General features: G+C 54.3%; 2 protein-coding genes across 3 annotated transcripts in view; one reads left to right on the top strand and one right to left on the bottom strand.

Annotated features, from left to right (window-relative positions):
* The window catches only part of DNAI1 (dynein axonemal intermediate chain 1), a 67,333-nt gene extending 56,680 nt beyond the window's left edge, over positions 1–10,653 (top strand). Inside the window, exons 14-20 of one of the 2 annotated variants that reach the window (XM_020898333.2) lie at positions 487–576; positions 704–791; positions 1,341–1,420; positions 3,400–3,548; positions 3,631–3,753; positions 6,923–7,108; positions 10,332–10,653. In XM_020898333.2, coding sequence (XP_020753992.2) covers positions 487–576; positions 704–791; positions 1,341–1,420; positions 3,400–3,548; positions 3,631–3,753; positions 6,923–7,108; positions 10,332–10,398 — 783 coding nt within the window. In that variant the 3' untranslated portion in view covers positions 10,399–10,653. The remainder of the gene's footprint in view (positions 1–486; positions 577–703; positions 792–1,340; positions 1,421–3,399; positions 3,549–3,630; positions 3,754–6,922; positions 7,109–10,331) is intronic. The other variant, XM_020898332.2, reaches the window with a different exon arrangement.
* Positions 10,654–10,704: 51 nt separating this feature from the next.
* ENHO (energy homeostasis associated) lies at positions 10,705–12,805 on the bottom strand. The gene is made up of 2 exons (XM_020898319.2): positions 12,418–12,805; positions 10,705–11,487 (listed from the first exon to the last, which is right to left on the bottom strand). Exon 2 carries the CDS (start codon positions 11,355–11,357, stop codon positions 11,127–11,129), a length of 231 nt encoding a protein of 76 aa, XP_020753978.1. The 5' UTR covers positions 11,358–11,487; positions 12,418–12,805; the 3' UTR covers positions 10,705–11,126.
* Positions 12,806–15,109: the final 2,304 nt, after the last annotated feature.

Here is a 15,109-nt window from a genome sequence, read left to right as displayed (position 1 = left end):
GTCACAATGGACACTGTCTTTCCCTTAGTAAACAGTATTTTTATACTTCATCTTCACCATCTCAGGTTTTATACATAGAATCCCACAAATGGAAGGGCTGGGGGCTTTCTGTTCCTCCCCCCATGTGGGTGAGGGTGGGGAAAAGGTACGTATTTAAAGAAAATAAAATTTAATAACAAGTTTCTCTAAACAAACAAACAAAAAAAAACAAGGCTCCTAGCAGCCAATGCAGAGAGGAACCAGGTGCCTCCACTGTTGAGCCCGGGGACCAGGGCAGTACCCCACTGGCACATTGCCTCAGGATGCTCTGGGTCGGGGGCGGGGTGAGTGAGGAGGGAGGACGGGCCCATCATGGGACCCTAGGAAATGGGCTCCCAGAACTGACTTCTGGGCCTCAGAAGGGTCCTCGAGTGAGCCCTGCTCCGCTCGCAGCCCTAACCCGACGCCCTCGCAGGACCCCAGAGCTCACAGTGCAGGACGTTGCAGGTCAGGTGGCAGAAGGATGACATGGACCATAACCTCAACTTCTTCTCTGTGTCATCCGACGGCAGGATCGTGTCTTGGACGCTAGTGAAGGTGTGTGTTTCCCAGGAAGGGTCACGCAGGGGTGAAGCTGGGAAGTGGGGGGAGCCAAATGGCAGGGGGACTCCAACCCTGCTGGTCCAGCCCCACCGGTGTGCCTCCCCTCCCTGTGTGACCACAGAGCGAGCTGGTTCACACTGACATCATCAAGCTGAAGGTGGAGGGCAGCACCACGGAAGATCTCGAGGGCATGCAGATACACACAGTGGGTAAGAGCCCATGCACCTCACCTCCGGCCCGGCCACATCACCTGGGCCCAGGAAGTCTGGTCCTCTCTCTCTCTGCACACCCTACTTCCCCTCCTGCCGGGTAGGAGGGGGTAAGGAGAAAGTCTGGTCCTGAGCAGTCTGCAGACCCTCCCTGTTTATGCAGATCAGGCCCCTGTTTACCCAGATCCCATCCCTGTTTACTCAATTCCTCCCCTGTTTATGCAGACCGTATCCCTGTTTGCACAGACCATATCCCTGTTTGCAGACCCCGTCCCTGTTTACCCTGACCCCGACCCTGTTTAACTCAATCCCCACCTTGTTTATCCAGGCCCCGTTCCTGTCTGCAGAAGCCCTGGCCCGTGTGCAGAGTCCCAACTGCCGGGCTCTAGCAGCAGCCCAGGGACCCAGTTTCTGTTTGCCCGGCTGGCTCCGGCCCTCACAGGACCCAGACTCAGGCTGTCCCAGGGGAGGGCCTACTGGGTAGAGGAGGATGCTGGGGGCCTCCCTCCCTTCCAGAACGGCCTAAAGTGGTTCCCTCTTCTCCCGAAGCCTGCGGCACTGCCTTTGACTTCCACAGAGAGATCGACTACCTGTTTCTGGTGGGCACAGAGGAGGGGAAAATCTATAAGGTGAGGCGGCGCTGCGCTGATGCCAGCTCCTTCCAGGGCCACTGGACCTGGGAGCTTGTCTGTTCTCTACAGACTATATTCGGATGGATCTCAGGGCTCATCAGTACTAGAAGCCTTTGTGGAGAGAGAGAATGCATTGCTTTCTTTTTTTAAAAAATGTGTTTATTTTTAATTGAAGGATCATAGCTTTACAGTATTGTGTTGGTTTCTGCCAAACATCAACATGAATCAGCCATAGGTATCCATACACATGTCCCCTCCCAGAATGCATTTCTTGAGCTGCTTGGGTGTTAGGAAGAGGGGCTGACTGCAGGAAAGGAGAGGAAGAATCTAGAGGGTGACTTTAGCCCAGCCCAGCAGCTTTCCCTCACGTCCTGCTCCCTGCCTGGAAGTGAAGGAGGTAGAACTGGGCACAGGGGTTTCGGGGGAAGAGGTGGGGTTTGGAACATCCTGAAAAGACTTCCTAGAGAAGATATGAACTTGAGCTGAGCTTTGAAGGCTGGGTAACAAGAAAACCTATCTCTAAACACGGGGTTCCTCCCAGCTGGTGGCGGGGTGGAACTTTGTGGCCTGCTTCTGCAGGTCTCAGTGTTAGTAGGTGAACATCCTTCTGAACCTTCATCTATCCAGAAATAGCTCTGCTGCAAGCTTTTCTTAGGCGCAGAAACTCAGAATGTTAATTACAGGCAGCCTCCCGGGAGCCCCTGAGGCCCAGGCAGAGCCGATCTGAATGCAAAAGATGTTCCCACCCCCCTTCTCCACCCCTCCTTGTAGCTGCGGGAGACAGGAAGAGACCAGTCAGTCACTCAGTCTCCTGGAGGGAGGAAGTGAAGGGCACAGTGGCCAGGGCAGGAAACCAAATGAGAAATCTTGAGACTGGGACTTGTTCCTGGCTCTGCACTTGTTTTTCTGTGAGTAAATGAAAGTGAAAGTGTTAGCCACTCAGTCATGTCTGACTCTTTGCGACCCCATGGATTGTAGCCTGCCAGGCTTCTCTGTCCATGGGATTCTCCAGACAAGAATACTGGAGTGGGTTGCCATGCCTTTGTCCAGGGGATCTTCCCAACCCAAGGATCGAACCCAGGTCTCCCACAGATTCTTTACCATCTGAGCCACGAGGGGAGCCCCTACCTGAGAAAGGTGGGATGTTTACCACCGCTGCAAGGATTCTGTCTGTGGACTGCTGGTGGATCCAGGGCTCCATCGGCTTGTCCACAGGCCTCGGCGTCGACACAGACTAGACCACGCCTCCACCAGAACCCCTAGACCTGTTCTGCCTGGGCTCAGGGCTGTGCTGTGCTTAGTCGTTCAGTCGTGTCTGACTCTTTGTGATCCCCTGGACATGTGAGACACCAGGGAAGCCCCAAAATATTGGAGTGGTTGGCCTATCCCTTCTCCAGGGGATCTTTCTGACCCAGGAATTGAACCAGGGTTTCCTGCATTGGTAGCTTAGATAGTAAAGCGTCTGCCTACAATGTGGGAGACCTGGGTTCAATCCCTGGGTCGGGAAGATCTCCTGGAGAAGGAAATGGCAACCCACTCCAGTACTCTTGTCTGGAAAATCCCATGGATGGAGGAGCCTGTTAGGCTACAGTCCATGGGGTGGCAAAGAGTCAGACACGACTAGTAACATCACAACTTCACTCTCTTGCATTGCAGGCAGGTTCTTTATCAGCTGAGCTCCCAGGGAAGCCTCAGGGAGGAAAGGCCGTTTCTGCCTGGCCTGGAATCCTCTGGGCAGACTTCCCTCATCCTCCAGAAAGGCTCCCCTGCCCACCCAAACCCCAGTCCCTTAAGCCCCTCCTTTCTCTCTGGTTGATTTGAGAGTGAGAAGAACAGCCAAGAGCTTGGCCCCAGCTCAGCTGGGACAGTGAGGCAGGGTGGGGACAGAAGAGGAATCTTAGGATCTGACCCTCCAGAGCCCCCTGGGGAGGTGGTGGCTGACCGCTCCCACTCACGCGTCCCCACCCCCACCCCAGTGCTCCAAATCCTACTCCAGCCAGTTCCTCGACACCTACGACGCCCACAACATGGCCGTGGATGCCGTGTCCTGGAACCCCTACCACACCAAGGTCTTCATGTCCTGCAGCTCCGACTGGACAGTGAAGATATGGGACCACACCATCAAGTGAGGGGCCTGCCCTCCCTCGGGCTGCACCCTGGGCAGGGACTGGTAGGGCTCTGGCACCATGAACCCCCTGATCTCTCAGCTCTCCGCCCTTCCCCACTGCAGGACCCCGATGTTCATCTATGACCTCAATTCAGCTGTGGGTGACGTGGCCTGGGCACCGTACTCGTCCACTGTGTTCGCAGCAGTCACCACCAACGGGAAGGTGAGTGCCCCTTTCCTGACCCTGCTGACCCCTTACTGAAGACAGGAGGCGCCATCTCAGCCGTCCCTCCTGGAGGGCCCACCCCAGGCCCAGGGCAGCTAGGGGAAGGCGGAACACAGGCCTCTGTGTATCCTCAAGGGCCAGGCCACTCGGGGCCCTGTCAAAAGAGGGGTCGGTCAGGGACCTCCCTGGTGGCCCAGTGGTTATGAATCTAACGCGGGGGATACAGGTTCGATCCCTGGTCCCGGAAGATTCCACATGCCATGAGGCAACTAAGTCTGTGGGCCACAACTGTTGAACCCACATGCTGCAACTACTGAAGTCCACATGCCTAGAGCCTTTGAGCGTCAACAAGAGAAGCCGCTGCAAGGAGAAGCCCGCTCACCACAACTCGACAGTAGCACCACCTTGCCCCAACTTGCGGAAACTCACAGACAGGCAGAAGACCAGCACAGCCAAAAGGAAATAAATAAAAGAGGGGTCTGTCATCCCATGAGGCCTGGAGGAGCGAGTGGAGCTCTCCTTGAAGGAGAGAGCAAGATGGGAGATGAGATCCCATGAGGAGGAGCTGTCTTCTCTGAGGGCCATGGGGAGGGAGCTACAGGGTGGCAGGTGCCAACTTGATGTAAAGAGAAACTTATAAACCAGGGTCAACCTGTGGTTGAAATAGCATCTAAAAGGTAGTGAGGTCCCCATCCCTGGGAGTGTGCAAGCTGAGTCTGAGAGGGGAGATGGGAGGGGTCTGTGCAACAATAACAGTTGGTGAAAGCTCAAAAACAGCTTGTGGGGAAATTTTTTTGTGGGAAAGTTTTTATGCAACATAATTTACTTACGGACTTTGATGTCAGCTGAGTGGCACCTGCCAGGAAAGAATAGAGTGTATTAAGGCATCACCCTTCAGTCAGTCATTTATTTGCTGAACAAATGTCTAACCAAGGGCTAACAGTGGATCCCAACTCCAGGCCAGGGCCTGGTGATTCAGGTGATTCACAGAGCTTATGTTCCAGTGAAGGGAAAGAAATAGAAAACAACAACCAAACCCCCAATAGAGTTAAGTGCTAGGCAGAGATCAAAAAAGGATGACGTGTGTACACCAATGTTCACAGCAGCATTATTCATAATAGCCAAAAAAGTGGAAACAACCCAAATGTCTGTAATTGATGAATGAGTAAACAATAAGTACTCTACCCATAAGAAGTATTATTCAGCATTAACAAGGAATGTACTACTGATACATGCTATATCATGGATGAACATTGAAAGCATGCTTAGTTTAAGAAGCCAGTCTCAGAGACTTCCCTGGCTATCCAGTGTTTAAGACTTCACCTTCCAATGCAGGAGGAATAGGTTTGATCCCTGGTTAGGGAGCCGAGATCCCACATGCCTCCTGGCCAAAAAGCCAAAACAGAAAAGAGAAGGAATATTGTAATATCTTCAATAAAAACTTTAAACATAGTCCACATCAAAAAAATCTTTTAAAAAATTAAGAAGCCAGTCACAAAAGACCAAACATTTTCTGATTCCATTTATGCAGGTCTAGAATAGGCAAATTTACAGAAATAAAGTAGATTTGTGGTTACTTAGGGAGAGAAGGGTTGGGAGAAAGTGAGTATGACTGGTAATAGGTATAAGGGTTCATTTTGGGGTGATGAAAGTGTTCTATACTTGGTTGTGGTGATGGTTACATAACTGTGAATATACTAAAAAATGGGAATTGTATACTTTAAATGGGTAAATTGTATAGTATATGAATTATATCTCCACAAAGCTGTTATGGGGCTTCCCTGATAGCTCAGATGGTAAACAATCCACCTGCAATGCAGGAGACCTGGGTTCCATCCCTGGGTCAGAAAGATCCCCTGGAGAGGGGAATGGCTACCCATTCGTGCCAGGAAAATCCCGTAGACAGAAGAGTCTGGCAGGCTACAGTCCATGGGGTTGCAAAGAGTCAGACATGACTGAGTGACTAACACTTCCATTTTCAAAGCTGTTATATCTTTAAAAATAGAGTGATGCAAAAGGAAAGGACTGGGTGGTCTCTTAGATAAAGTGATCAGGGAAATCTTCTTTAAAGAGGTGACATTCAAGTAGAGAGCTGGGTCACACAAAAGGGTCAGGTGAAGATGAGTGAGGCCTTCCAGACAAAGGAACCGCTAGTGCAAATGCCCTGAGGGGAGAACACGCTGGAAAGGTTTAAGGAACAAGAAAGCTTTAAGGAACAGGAAGTTAGGGTGGCCAGGATCTAGTAGGCAGAGGGCTGAGAGTCTGAGATGAGAGCAAATGGTGCAGAACCGAGAGAAAAAATCAGAATTTTTATGTAGCATACCCAGGGAGGCTATTGGAGGATTCCAGATTTTTAAAAGTTAAGTCTAGCTGCTACGTAGAGGATGGATAAAAGAAGGGGAGGAGATGAAGCAGGAAGACCAGTTAGCATGGTGCATAGTTGTCTAGGCAAAACTTGCTAATGGTTTGGACTTGCAATGCAGTAAAAATAAGATCCAACATCTGTTCAGCACCTATATGACAAGCACTGTCCAAGCACCTGACATATATTCATTTGGTAGAAACCCTAGCTCTGCCACTTACTGGCAAGTTAGGCTTAAGAGCCTCCATCTCCTCATTTATAAAATGTGGAAAATAACAGAACCAACCTACCTGATAGAGTGGCTGTGACTATTGTAATTAGATGATGCAACCAGGTAACATGCTTGCCCAGAGTCTAGTACATCATACTGCAGAAGTTGCCCAGTTGTGTCCGACACTTTGCAACCCCATGGACAGTAGACCACCAGGCTCCTCTGTCCATGGAATTCTACAGGCAAGAATACTGGAGTGGGTTGCCATTCCCTTCTCCAGGGGATCTTTCCAATCTAGGGATTGAACCCTGGTCTCCTGCATTGCAGGCAGATTCTTTACCATCTGAGCCACCAGGGAAGCTGTAAGTGCTCCATAAATGGCAGCTGCTATTACTGTTAATTCTGTAGAGACTTAAATTTTCTCCTAAATATTTTATTGTCATTCCCTCAACCATAGGAAAAACAAACAGAGATACAAATTGCCTCTCCTACTGCCTCCAGCTCCAGAAAGTCCAGGGGCAGTTCCTCTGGTTGGGGGGAGTGGGGACAGGGACCCCATTTCCCTGATTGTGCTGACACCTACCTCTTCACAGACCCACGTGTTTGACTTGTCCATCAACAAGTATGAGGCCATCTGCAACCAGGCCGTGGTGGCCAGAAAGAAGAACAAGCTCACCCACGTGCAGTTCAACCCCATCCACCCCATCATCATTGTGGGTGATGACCGAGGGCACGTCACCTGCCTCAAGCTCTCACCCAACTTGCGAAAGATGCCGAAGGTACAGTCTTGGGGAATTCGGGCTGCCACAAAAGAAAGTCTCCAGGATGGCGGGATAGTGGGGAGGTGGGTGGTTGGTGAGAGAAAGGGGAGGAGCCAGGGGATAGCCCCAGGTTTCTGGCTTTGGAGGCCCAGGGTAAGGGTGGTGTCGTTATCCAAGTGAGGAGCATAGAAGTAGGTTTGTAGGGGAACAGATGGGTTCTGACACGCTGAATCTGAACCCCAGGTGGAGACAACAGGTAAGCAGGTGACTAGAGTCCAAAGTCTGGGGGAAGTACATGGGCATCATTGGTTTGTTTGGTGTTATCCAAGCAGGGGCTCGAGGCTTAGTTTCCGGTCATTCGCTGGGCTTTGCAGAGAGCTTCAACTTCAATGGTCCCTGAACTAGGAGCTGCGGGTCCACACAGGAAGCAGGAAATGAGCCATGAGGAGGGTAACTAGGTCAGTAGCTAGGCAGTCCTCCTTTTGAGTTCTGGTTCCTTTCTGGGATCTAGAATGATCCAGAGATCCTGGCCAGAGCCCAAGGGCTCTGAATACAGGCCACAGAGCCCAGAGCCATGACCTTAAAGTCTAGATCTCAGAGTCCTGATTCACACTTAAGAACCCAGACTTTAGAATCCAGAGCCCAAGGGTTCAATTTAAAAATCCAAAAGCCTAGATCCCAGTCCTGTCCATTTGGGTGCTAGGAGAGAATTTGCTCCCTACTAGGTTCTGAACCAGTGTCAGAGCTGAGCTGGGGCTGAGCCACATTACCCTGATGACTGTACCCCCCGAGTTGCCATTTGAGGCCTTTACTTGCAGTTTGAGGAAACAGCAGGGGCCTCTTTCAACTGCTGACACCTGCCCCCATGTGCCACCACCAAGGCAGGCGCCACTGCACTAACCCTCTCACGCCAGCCTGGCCTATTCCCCACCATGGCCAGGGAGGCAAGGGCTGGGGTTTTGGCCAGGCCTGTAATTGTAGCCAGCTGGGGGAGGGGGTGGACTTGGCTATAAATACTCAGAAGGCTGCTGAGTGCCTGCAGCTGTGGCCCAGAGGCTGTGGTGGGCTGGGGGTGGGGTGGGACTGGGGGGGTGGGGGTGGGTTGGGCGTGGTCTTAAACTCTGCTAAGCCCTGCTCGTTGGCCTCCAGGAGCCTGAGGAAGGCAGTACAATTTGTGGAACAGATAAAATCTGCTCTTGATTTAGTGAGGAGCAAGACCCAGGCTTAAGCTGGTAGAGCTGGGTAGCCCCGTGGGAGGGATGGTGGTGACCTCTGGGGGCTGGGGGCAGCCATCACACGTTGAAGGCAGTAGATGTGGCGGGAGGCCTGCCTTGCCCACTCTGACCCAGAGAGGCAAGGGTCTCCCACAGTCTCAGCTCCTCAGAGCAAGGGTCAGCATCAATATGTCTAAGGATCTGAGGACATGGCTACCTGGGAGTCAGAGAACCTGAGCAGGTGACAGCTGGGGGCTAGTTCTTGCATGGACTGGCAGTTCCTGTGAAACTGCCACCTGACTCTCTCAGCAGCCAAGTGACTGGGGCCAGAGGAAGTCCTGTGGGCATCCCTCCTGCCCCCCTCTGCAGGCTGCAGTCTCCCTGATCTCCCCAAGAGGGCTGGGCCACAGAGGCCTGACTGCCATCCCAAGGAGCGTCCCGTGACTGGTGTCAGAGCCCACCAAAGGTCAAGGCCTGCTTTCCCCAGCTACTGTCTAGATGGCAGCTGTAGGTCGGAAAGGCAAGGAACTTGCCCAGAGTCATATAGGGAGTTAACAACTAAAAGCCAGGCTTCCTGACTCCCAGGAGATGAGGTGAGGGTAAAAAGAGAACATGAGGTTAACCTGGGAGAGAGAGAGGCAAGGGAGAAAGAGACATCTTTGTCCTCTGCCTCACGAGTGTGGGGGTGAGCGGGGCAGGGGCAAAGGCGCTGTGCCACGAGGGGAGAGGGAGACAGATTTGGAAACAGGTGCAGGAGTCACGCCAGGAGGAAATCTGAGCTCCACCGGGTGTCGGCAGCCAAGATGGGCCAGAAAAGGGCCCGCGGGCCCCACCTCTCCCCCCACCTCACAGCCATGGCCAGATCCAGGCTGGGTCCCCAGCAGGCAAGACTGGGGCAGGTGCCAGTGAGCCCTGGGCACAGGTGGCTGAGAGGGCAGGGGGCTCGGGCACAGAGGGAAGGCAAGAAATGGCAGCTCCCCCAGCCCAGCCCGCACCCCGCTGCCTGGACAGAAGGGAGGATGGCCCTGGTGCTGGTCTGCCAAGGAGCTCTCAGGCCTGGGAGTCACACACACACACCCAGGGGCCCAGCACATTTTCTCAGGGCCCAGCTTACCAGCGAACGGATGAGAGTGCCCTGTAGGCAAGTAGGCAAGTAGGCAAGTGTGTGTGTGTGTGTGTGTGTGTGTGCGTGCGCCTACGCGCGCACGGTCATGTCTGACTCTTTTGTGATCCCACGACTAGCGTGCCAGGCTCCTCTGTCCATGGGATTTCCCAGGCAGTAAGTTGCCATTTCCCACTCCATTGGATCTTCCCAACCCAGGGGTCGAACCCACATCTCTTGCATCTCCTACATTATCAGGCAGATTCTTTACCACTGCACCACATGTGAAACGCCGTGGCCAGGGGTCGGGGTGTAGGGTCATTAATTTAAGACCCACTGTTCTCGGGGACCACATGGGACGTGCCATCTGCCCTCCTGACACCCTCCCCCACCTGGGAATAACTGACACAGCAGGCCTGGCCCCAAATGGTACCCCACTCCCTGCCTGAGCTGGGAGTACTGGGTAAGAGCACCTGTGGCTTTGTCCACACTTTCCCTCCACAAACACACACACCTTAGCTCCTCGTTAGGACTCAGCCAGAGACCTTCCTGTAGGAAGGGTGGTCCCGACCGGTAGAGGTCTGGGACTATAGCTCTTCCTGGCTTGCCCCCCTTCCTGCTGCCCCCACCATCAGGATTCCATGTCCATCTGAGGTTCAGAAACAAGACTTGGATGTTTCTTCCAGGCCTTAGCTGGGCCCTGGTCATCGAACGTGAGATGGGGAAGGATCCTGCAGAGGTTGGGGGAGGCAGAGGTCTGGACGCTAACCAGGAAGGAGAGGGAGGCAGGGGTCCAGAAGCTAACTGGGAGGAGAGGGCGCGGCAGTGCTGGGGTAAGCTGGGCTGAGGAGGTGATGCTGGGAGGCGGCGAGAGGTGGCCTCTCCCTCACCAGTCCTCCCTACTGTGTACTTCTCTTCTCCCCAGGAGAAGAAGGGCCAGGAAGTACAGAAGGGGCCAGCCGTGGAGATCGCAAAATTGGACAAACTGCTGAACCTGGTGAGGGAAGTGAAAACCAAGACCTGAGGGCCTGGCCTCTGAACCTGGCCCATGTCTTGAACCTAGTACTTGTAGCCCCTGACCCTGGTACCCCAGCCCAGCCTTAGTACCCAGTATGTGTCTGACACTACCCCTGATCAGGTCCCAGCCCCCTGCTCTGGCCCTGGTCCCATCACCTCACCCCAGGACTTGGTCCTGAACCCCTGTTACCCTCGCTTACTTTGCACAAATAAACCTGTCTGGAAGTCCACCCACATCTTTAATTTTGCTACAGCAGGGCCCCCAGGAAGAGGAGAGAATCTCAGCGTAGAGCCTTAGATCCATTTATTATCCAGCAAACAGTAGGAGGACCAGAGGAGGGGCCCAGCCTGGACACCCTCCCATTATTGCCATGGATTCTAGTTTGCTTCCCCAACCTTGAGGGCCGAGAGGCGCTTGGCCTAGGGGGAGGGTGGACCCCACCCCCGACCGCTGGGATGGAGGAGAGTCCAGATGGCCCTGGCCCTAGCACCAACTCATGAACCCCTGCCCCAGGCCTGTCTACCTAGGGCCAGCAGGGCCCCTCTTGGAGCCAGGCCAACCAGACACTGGGCGGCTAGGTCCAGTTCCACACAGGCTGGACTCTGAGTTCTGGACCCCAGGCCGGCTGGACCCTGGGATCCCGATTCCAGGTGCCAGGTGGGGTGGACTTAAGTCCCAGACTCCGGGCTAGGCCAAGGGCCGTCAGGGCTGCAGCAGGTAGCTGCCTTCATGGCTGGACTTCTGGGGCGGGGGTGCCTTCTCAGGACAGGGGCCAGGGCTGGAGTTGGGACTGGATTCGGAGAGGGAGTCGATGTTGGCAGAGCGCGAGTGGCAGGCCCAGCAGAGGATGACCCAGAGGAGCAGCAGCAAGAACCCGACGAGGCCGTTGCAGATGATGGCGATGAGGGCCCCCTGGGAGAGGGCTGCCCCCATGACGGGCGCACCCTCAGACGAGCACAGGCTGAGAAGCTGCCTCAATGGCAGGACCCATGCCGAAGCAGAGCGCCGGGACAGCCGGCCTTCCACACACTCAGTGATCCCTGGGCAGTGGAGATGTCTGAGCCTGTGGGGGTACACAGCAGAGGCAAAGTATGGTGAGAAGGAAAGGGGAGGGTGAGGCCGAGGGGGAGAGGGTGGAGAAGACAGTCCCCTCCCAGACCTCTGGGCTCCCAACAGGTCTAAACACCCCACAGAGCCAGGACCTGGCTCTGGGCACCTGGATGGGGGTGTGGCCCCAGTGGGGAAGCCGGAGTGGGCATGGCCTGGACCTGTCCACTGAACGTCCAGCCCTCAGAAGAACTGTAGGAGTGGGTGGGCTTGAGGAAGCTCAAGGCCTTGAAGGATGGGCACTGTGACCAGCTTTGGTGTGGCCTGGGCACCTCCCTGCTCTCAGGACTTCAGCCAGCCGGCCCAGGAGACCTCCAGAGGCGCCAGCTCACACAGAGGGAACTTTGTGGAGGCCTGGCAGGCGTGTGTGGGTCTGTGTACCCAAAACTGTGTACCTAGGTGCGCCTGTCGGAGAGGCTGTTTCGCCAGGTCAGGTGCGTGCGTCTCTGTGTCTGGCTCTTACTCTGTCCCTCGGTTCGTGCCTGGATGTGCGCCTCGGCCTCTGTATACCCAGCTCCGGTGTATACCCATCTGTAGCTCTCTGTATACCTGTCTCTCTTCTGTGTCCCCATCTCTGAGTCCTGAGCGTCTCTCGTGTCTCCTTTCTCTCCTAGTCTCTTTCTTTGTCTATCTCTGGATCGGTCTCTGTATGCCTAGGTCTGCTGTGTCTCTCGTCTCTCTTTCTCCCCGCTGCGTGTCCATCTGTCCCCGTGGACGTGTCTCTCTCCCCTCTCTGTGAGGTCTCTGTAGTTCTCAGAGCGTCTCTCGCGTGTCTGTCTTTGTGTCTGACTCTCTTTCTCCCCGGCTGTGTCTCCGAGTCTTAAGCCTCTTTATCTCCGTCTCTGGTTCTCAACCCCCATGCCCGTGGTGGGTGGGCCCCTCTTACCTGAGTTAAGCCCGGTGCGCGCCCGCGGGAGGATCCGGGCTAGCGGGATGCTGGGCGCCGAATGATGCTCGGGAGCCTGCGGGCGGGGGGCAGCGGGAGGCGGGCAGGGGTGACGTCCCCTCCCCCGACCCTCCCCCTCAGCAGCGCAGCCTCCGCCGGCCGCTCCCGCCGCGGCGCGACCGGGGCGGCCTCTGCCGCGGGCGGTCTGCGGCGAGCGGCCACCTCCTCCCCCTGGGGCGGCGCCTCCTCCGCGGCCGCGGCCGCTCGCCTGCTCGCACGGCGGCGCTCGGGCGGCGGCGGCGGTCTGGGCGCGGGGTTCGTCTAGGCTCGGCTGCGTTCGGCTGCGTTCGGCTGGGCTCGACTGGTCTCTCGGCTAGGCTCGGCCAGGCTCCGCCGGCCGCAAAAACAGCGAAGGAGCCCCGCCTCCTGGGAGGCCGCGGCCGGCGGCTTGCCGGAGGAGGAGCCATCCCTCGCCGCTGCCGCTATTTAATTGGCTGCCCGTGCCAGGCTCCCTTGCCATTGGTTGTGCCCTGGAGCAGACTGGCCCGCCCCTTGTGCGGGCGGGGGCGGGGGCGGGAAGAGGGCTGAAGGGGCTATTCAGTCCGGATCCCTCCCCCGGGGCAGGGGGACAGGAGCGGGACCCGCCTATCTGCGGGGATTTCTTGCACCTACCTCACCAGGAAGATCTGCACACCCAAAAGCTGAGAAAGGCCAAAGGCTCTGTATCCCTCTACTTGAGGGGACCACCCCTTCATATCTGCGAGAGGTCTCTGTCCCTTTCATCTGCAGGAAGGCACTGGGATACCACATCCGGGAGGAGACCGAACCTCCTGGTGTGGAAGTCCCTTGTACCCCGCACGTCCACTCTCACCTGAATGTGAACCCTGCATCCCCACTTCAGAGGGTCTGTGGTTGGTTCCACATTCCATGACCTCAGGAGGTGTGAGCAGCTCTGACAACATAAGTTGTTTTGACACATGTTGAATTCCCACCCAGTATTGGTCAGGCTTCGTACTCTGACCTTCTATGGGGGAGCCTAGGACAGAGAGGAATGGGGTATTTTCAGGGATGGCTTAGCTCTGGCTGGAATAGAATCAGGCATGACTGTCTGTCCCAGAAGCTCCTGACTCCTCCATCTAGAAGCTCTTCTAACAGAAAGGTCTGCTTGGGCAGGAGCCATCAGGTAGGGCTTCCTACCCTACTTTATATGCCAGTGATTCCTCATTGTTCAGAATGGACCCTTTTCTCATTCCACTAGACATACTCTGCCATGGGTAAGCACGGCTCTATACCGTGAAGTCTTCTCAGTGCTCCCAAATCCAATGTTAACTTATCTCTGGACTTCTGGATGCAAATCCAAGTGCCAATCAGAATCAGGGTGGTGTTGATTTCTGGTTCTGCCACTTAACTAACTTTGTGACCTTGGGCAAGTTACTCAACCTCTTTTAGCCTTGGCTTCCTCATATGTAAAATAGTTTAGCCTCAGCTTCCTCATCTGTAATAGCTTCCTCTGAGGATGGTGTTTATACCAGACACATCTCAGCAAATGCCACATCTCAGCAAATGCCAAGTGACACAACCCCAGGGACCAGGGTAAGGGACCCCCTTCCGTCAATGACATCTCTATAAATCCAAGTCTTGTCTTGAAAATGAGACAGGGAAGGGTAAAACAACCTGAAAGGCTGAGTCATCCAAACCTACTGAGTTACTTAGACCTGTCTAAAATAAATTTTCAGACCCGACTGAATTTACCAGAGTGGATTAATTTTAGTTTCCCCTGCTCCTATTACCCAGCAGGGTGGGGGCACTGTGAACAAGATCAAATCAGTTCTAGGAAAGAGAGAAGACTAATAATATTGCACATCTGAGTGTAATATGAGTGAATTTGTGACCCAGCTGCAGGAGTTTAGATTTTATCCAGAAGACAGTGGGGAGCCACTGAAGAAATTTTGAACAGAGGAGTAAATGTGATCATATTCAGAAATTAGAAGGATGATTTGGGCTGCTGGGTACAAGAAGGGATAGAAGACATTTGAGAGCGAGGCAAAGGATTGAAATGACGTAGGGAAATAGGAATGGAGAGATCAAGAAAGCATTGAGAATACAATTCTCTAAGTTAAAATTGGCAGGACTTAGAGCCCTAAACCTATTGGATATGAGGAGTAAGAGGGAGGAAAAGTCTGGGATAACCCCCAGGCTGGTGATAGGGATGCATGTGTGCATGTTCAGATGCTTCAGTTGTGTCTGACTCTTTGAGACCTATGGACTGAAGTCCACCAGGCTCCTCAGTCCATGGGATTCTCCAGGCAAGAGTACTGGAGTGGGTTGCCATGTTCTCCTCCAGGAGATCTTCCCCACCCTGGGATGGAACCCGGGTTTCCTGGGTTCCATATTCTTTACCGCTGAGCCGCCAGGGAAGCCCAGTGATAGTGGTACCATGATGCTATTTGCTAAGATAGAGAACACAGGAAAAGGAGTAAGTTTCAACAGGGGTTTGAGGTGGGGAGGTGATGAGTTCTGTTTTGGGTATGTTGAGTTTCAGGTGCCAATTGGACATCCAAGTTGAGATGTTCACTAGATGGTTGGATAAACAGGTCTGAGGTGCAGGAGAGAGGTCCAGGTTGAAGATAGCATTTTGTGAGTTTTAGCACAGGAGTAGCAGTCGAAGAGAGTGAAAGAACTCATCCAGGAA

Source organism: Odocoileus virginianus, chromosome 31, assembly GCF_023699985.2.
Source record: "Odocoileus virginianus isolate 20LAN1187 ecotype Illinois chromosome 31, Ovbor_1.2, whole genome shotgun sequence".
Taxonomy (NCBI): Eukaryota; Metazoa; Chordata; class Mammalia; order Artiodactyla; family Cervidae; genus Odocoileus; species Odocoileus virginianus.
Note: the sequence above shows the minus strand (reverse complement) of the source record. Positions and strands in the feature narration are given on the sequence as shown.